The sequence below is a fragment of the Gossypium arboreum genome, chromosome 1, assembly GCF_025698485.1.
Source record: "Gossypium arboreum isolate Shixiya-1 chromosome 1, ASM2569848v2, whole genome shotgun sequence".
NCBI classification, from domain to species: domain Eukaryota; kingdom Viridiplantae; phylum Streptophyta; class Magnoliopsida; order Malvales; family Malvaceae; genus Gossypium; species Gossypium arboreum.
Window position 1 is genome coordinate 111,775,459 of NC_069070.1, and position 5,871 is coordinate 111,781,329.

Genomic DNA, 5,871 nt, shown 5'->3' on the forward strand with positions numbered 1-5,871 from the left:
AAAGAGTTATGGAATTGCCCCAACAAAATCAAACAAATGTTGTGAGGTTGCTTTGAATTGAATATTTTGTTCAACTTTTATAGATTTGGGAGATTTGACCTGCCGTTGCTAAGAGGATGCTTGAGAGTAGACCAGTATTTTTGCAGTGGGGGTTTATAGCAGGAAATGGTGCACAAGCTGACTAGGAACAGTAAAATGGCCAAAATCTGCAGAATTTGTAAGCAGGTGGTCGTAACCAATTTCAGCATAAAAATAAAAGTGAGAAAGAACAATAAATACTGTGATTTAATTATTGCATCGATTCCATATATGGGAAAGCTGAAGAAATCAGCTAAGCACAACTAAAAATACAAGTGCAATGACTAACTATACAAATTACAACCCGCGGTTTTATGTTAGAATCACTCTCATTTCTCAATCTACTAATATTGGTAATATAGATTCAGGTAACTAAAACAAAGTAAAAAGCCCCCCAAAAAAAAAAACCAAAAAAAAAAGAGAATCAGCCGTAGCTCAAACGAGATTCTGAAGTCCTCATGTTGAGTTGTCGTCGTGGAGTACCTATCTCGCAAGCATTTACCCTGGCTGCAAAACGCAACGAGCAGAGGGACTCACCTACCGAGGAGAGTTCAGGAGATATATTTACAAACATCAAAGTCTTTGAGTCTCCACCTAGACAGGGCTGTGGTCCATGGAATTAGAAAAAAGGGTCAGAAATGAGCAAGAATCAGATAGAACAACAGAAATGATACTTCCAAATATAGAATATTTTGTCTCCTTGATAATTTTTACCAAAAAGGAAAATAGTTAGTATAAACAAATAATCTTTTATACACTTTACTAGGCCTTATCATCAGCATATGAACATGTTTTTCGTAGGCAAAGAACTTTATGTATACAGGTTTTACCTGAAGAAGATAAGTGAGCTTGGAGTTTCTAAACGGTACATGATCCTCCTTCTTTGCCAATGCAAATATAACATCAGCTAAAGATGATAGACTTTTATTAATTGCCTGAATAAAATCGAAAAACAAAATGTTAAAAAATGAAGAAGAAACAAGGAATATATAATGAAATTAACTAATAAGTATAGTTAAATACTTGAGTCTCCTTTAACCGGTCCCCTGTTGAGCCACTCTTGGAAAGACGCTCACTTCCAGCAAGATCAATCAGATTCAAGACACCTTGTACTTGTTGTTCTGTGCTCTGGTGGAGAGTAGGAGCATGGTTAAAACTAGAATACGGTGCCTTAGCTAATGGAACAAAAGATTGAGACTGAAGGAGCTTTATCTCTGCATGGATTATAGCAAAAACAACACTCGTACCTCATTAACACCAGTTATTCGCATAGTGAAAACAAAATGACTTCTTGATGATTGTTCATTCATTTGAGTTTTTCCAACAGATCTGAATTAGTCAAGCAAAAACGTCATCAGTCCATGAGTCACTGTTAGAAAGAATTCTAACATGGAAAGACAAATCTCATTTGTTTATTTTTCAAAAATGCCATAGAAAACAGTTATGTGTAAATATGAGTGGTCCATACTTGTACGTATTTCTCTTCTGAAATTTTTAATAGAACGGAGTTTGGATACAAACAATACAATGCATACTCTAAAATGTTACCTGCTATGAGCAGCTCGGTCTAAAAGATACTTGACCTCTCTGCTACTTTGAACATCCACAATAGTAAGATCTGAAACTTGTGTGTTTCCATTTGCATCATGTTTAATAGTATATTGCTTTCCAGCAACACCATTTTCGATTCGTGATGCATCCTTGTTTGTTGATAACAAATCACGAATGGTTTCATTGTATATTTCTAACATGGAGACCTGTGGACATTAGTTGAAGGAAAAGTTCACTAATTATCCAGAGAAGATATGAACAAAGTAGACTATAGAAAAAGCAAACCAAGGAGGAAAAAGAAATAAACCTGCATTTCATATCTCCAGCCTTGAGGTTGAAGTGCTTGCTTAGTTTGAAATATTTGCTCTAATGAGCGTGGTATTAATCCCTTCTCATCTGGTTGACCTGGTTTTCCCATCATGGTATAGGTTTTACCCGAACCTGTTTGCCCATAAGCAAAAATGCAAACCTGTTGAAAGATAAAACAGTTGCATGATTAAGCATTTACTATACTACTACTGCTGCTATCACATTATTGTATCCAGGAAAGCCTTACAATATTTATAAACAAATGTAAATATAACCTTGTAACCATCAAGAGCACTTTGGACAAGTTGTGATATTTCTACAAAAACTTCCTCTTGTGATGCATCAGGCATAAATACTTTGTCAAAAGTGAAAGAATGCTTTTGCCCTGATAGATGATAAACAAACATCAAATGAGCTTTTGATGTTCAGAACTGAAAAATAGGTAATGAAATCGAATAGCATTTTATGATAGAGTTTTATAATTTAAGTAAATTGGTTCACTACCATTTTGTGTCATGTCAATGCCACGTCCCAGATATTCCATTGACGTGGGATAAGAGAAAACCTTCGCCTGATTACTTGAACTGTCATCAGGCAATTGAGGCCGCACTCTACAAAATACACGGATGTTCCCTTTCAATTCCTAGAATCATAAGAGCAGTAAGTTAGGAAACATATTTGTTCTAATGTTAACATAAGTTATAGTTTAGAACATTACCAATATAGTATTATGCAACTTCTTACGCAGCTTTTCCCCTTCTATAAGCTTAAATTCTGCATCTTCCAAGCGATTCTGCAACTCCTCAATGAGTTTCTTTTGCCCTTCAAATTCATTTCTTGTCTCGAATATGGACATATCAGACATCTAAAATTGGGAAAGAAGCAAGATTATGATAGGATAAACATAAAATGCTGTAAATAGTTTTCTCAAAAATAGATGAAATAACCTGTAATTTCCTCTCTGCAACTGCTAGTTGGTCGTGCAAAATTTGTATTTGATTGCCTTGTGACAAGCATTTTTCCTGTAAACGGTCCAAGACATATCAGAATATATTCATGTCTAATGGAAAAGCAAAATAAATAGAAAAAAGAACAGGAAAGTAACCTCTAATTCACTTGAATTTGTAGCCAACTCTTTGTATTTCGATACTTCAGCAGCTAGACTTTGCACTTGCTGTTGATAGTGTTCACGATCTTCTCGGCTCTGGTTTAACTCCATTCTAAGGCATGCAACTTCATTCAGCAAGGCATCTTTCTGCTTCATAACTTCATCTTGGGAAGCCTAACACGAAGAAAAAAGAAAAGGCACCAGCAACCAATATGTCAATATTTGAGCTTCTTTTAACCCGTAAATTACCTAATTAATCACCAATTTAAATCTTTTAACAAACATATGATTTTCATTTCAATATTCTCAACTCAACAAAGCATATCACCTATTTATAACATTTCCAAGAAACTTGCAGCATCTTAGAACTTTAAAGAAATCAAACATCTTCTTGAAACAAAATTCTCAACTATGATAAGAATTTTATTTTTTGATGAGTTGATAAAAATAAAATGTAGATAAGTTATGGCTAGAAAATTCACTAGTGAAGGCCTAACTACGTGCTTAACGTGCAATAGAAAGGCCAGATTACTAGACACAATAAAAATATGTCATATAAGAGATGGCTTTCCAGTGCATGGAAACTCACTATAGATGACATAAGTTGATCTTGCAATGATTTATGTTGACCCCTTAAGGTGTGAAGATTCTCCACTATGGCTGATCTCTCTTTCTCTCCACGCTTAATGGTTTCATGGGCTGTATCAAGATCTGTCTGGAGTTTACTGTTGTATAACTGTAAACTCGAGTTGTACTCTTGTAGTAGCTTGTACATATCATTAATTGATGCTATCTGCAGCGTTCAAGAATTGTATGAGCTAACAAAAGTGAGCTAAATGCAAATGCAGCGTTCAAGAACTTTGATAAGATTAAATTTTCAGTCTTATATTTTACCCTTTGATTGGCACCATCAAGCTCGCCTTGAACTTTCTCGAGCTCTTCTGAAAGAGAAGCTTGTGACCTTTCAATACTAGTTCGAGCTTCTTTTTCTTTAGTAAGTGAATCTACTGCAGCCTGATTGTCACATTCAAAATAACTGATCACTTTCCATTTTCCAAACACACAAAAATAAATATATACATGTGTGTAAAACAACAACAACAAAAATTCTATGACTATTTACATATATAGGGCTCCTTACATTCTTCTCTGATTCTTCTTTTGCGAGCTTATCTTGTAAGGAAGCCAAGCTTTTTCTAAGCTCCAAAATAATCAAATTAAGTTCTTCCTCCTTGTTGTTTAGAGCCACCTCTACAGGAAAATATGTTATTTTATATCAAAAGAGAATTAACCAATACAATTATAAATCATATAAAACAAAGAGAATAAATGGAACATACCCATTTCAGAGCATCTTCTCTCAGTCAATTCCAAAGCATTCCTTAATTTCTCTTGCTCAAATGCATACTCTCCCTCAAGTTCTTGGAACCACTTAATGCATAGCCTAAGTCTCTTTATATACTCCATCATATTCTCACATCTCTCCTGAATAACCAACCGAATTAAGCGAAGATCAACACTAATTTGAACTGAGCCACTGGAAGTACAATGAAAAACACACTCACCTTATAGTTAAATTTATTCTTGTACTTCATTTTCTCATTCACTAATGCTTCTACATCCTCTCTAGTGAACTCAATGCCGCCACATTCTGAACCCGCATTACTCGCAGGTGCACTACTGAGGTCAAGATCTTGGGAGCCATTTACAAGTGAGAAAGCTAGTCTGAGCCTACCATTATTTGCAGTCCCAACCATTTTTTCAAATCCAAGCCTTTGTCCCTTATCTTCACTCACCACATCAGCAATGTATTTCTTCTGCAAATCCAATAAACATTTCACCCACAAAATGGGAAGGCAAAATCAGCCTCTATTCTTTATTCCCAAAAGAATAGTAAAAAACAAAATTTACCCATTAATGAGAATAGCTAAAGATTGGAACTTTACATCCAGAAAAAGGAAAATATCCAAAAATAGCAGGAAGTAATTGAGCTACACAATTGAAGCTTCGCCCCAAATTTTGGGACAAAAAGCCAATCTAAACCTCCATATGACTAAAAGGTACTTACTAACAAACAGACCATGTAAATTCAGTCCTATCCAGAAAATGAAAAATAAATAGATGAAAAAAACTTCAAATTAATATTAAATCCCAAAATGAAAAAGGAAAAAGGTACCCAAAAACAAGAAAATCATGAATATTGAATCTTTAACAAGAAATGGGGAAAAAACAAGAAGAGGTCTTCCATTCCAACATAACCAAATACACGGTAAAATAATGTAACCAACCCCCAAAATGGGGTTAAAGCAAATTTCCAATCCAAATTGAAAAACAGAACATACCCATTAACAAGAAGAACATGAAGATTGAATCTTTATAAAAAACATTGTGAAAGGCAAACAACCCTCAGTATTTCAGCCATAGACAAGTACTTGAAAGAAACAAAAACAGAAAGGAACTTACTTTTAAAGAGCTCGGGGTGATAGTGGAAGTAGTTGTGAGAGTAGTGTTATGTTGAAATGGAGGTTTGTTCTGGCTCTTTGAACCCATTTTTGAAGAAGAAAAAGAGAGAGAATGAGAAGCTGTAAGATGTTGGAGGCAGTAAATTTTTGGGTCTAGCAAAGTAGGGCCATGAATTGCATTCAAAGCTACCAATCGTGCATCGCAGCCGTTGCTTTTACCACCAAGGATATGATGAAGATGATGATTATATGATGAAACAAAAAGACACTATGAAATCAATAAAAAATTTCTTTAATTTAATCTCTTCTAAAAGAAATTTAAAAATGTGATGTCAAAGCTTTTGATTTTGTTGGTAAAAAATT

The 5,871-nt window shown here is 34.6% G+C and overlaps 1 protein-coding gene across 1 annotated transcript; it reads right to left on the reverse strand.

The window, feature by feature from the left end:
- Positions 1-279: 279 nt before the first annotated feature.
- Positions 280-5,871, reverse strand: LOC108454551 (kinesin-like protein KIN-14N). Its single transcript, XM_017753050.2, has 17 exons — positions 5,510-5,871; positions 4,612-4,863; positions 4,387-4,531; positions 4,188-4,297; positions 3,941-4,060; positions 3,636-3,839; positions 3,044-3,220; positions 2,886-2,960; positions 2,657-2,803; positions 2,443-2,581; positions 2,214-2,323; positions 1,937-2,098; positions 1,627-1,835; positions 1,326-1,407; positions 1,102-1,206; positions 909-1,013; positions 280-682 (listed from the first exon to the last, which is right to left on the reverse strand). The coding sequence occupies exons 1-17, from the start codon at positions 5,594-5,596 to the stop codon at positions 503-505; spliced, it is 2,409 nt and encodes an 802-aa protein (XP_017608539.1). The 5' UTR covers positions 5,597-5,871; the 3' UTR covers positions 280-502.

Bases quoted from the DNA above. Each gene is read 5' to 3' on its own strand.
- LOC108454551 (XM_017753050.2), bottom strand. From the start codon at position 5,596: ATGGGTTCAAAGAGCCAGAACAAACCTCCATTTCAACATAACACTACT. The intron at 4,864-5,509 runs GTAAGTTCCTTT...TTGGATTTGCAG, and splicing joins TCACCCCGAGCTCTTTAAAA to AAGAAATACATTGCTGATGT. The intron at 4,532-4,611 runs GTGAGTGTGTTT...TTGGTTATTCAG, and splicing joins AGAATAAATTTAACTATAAG to GAGAGATGTGAGAATATGAT.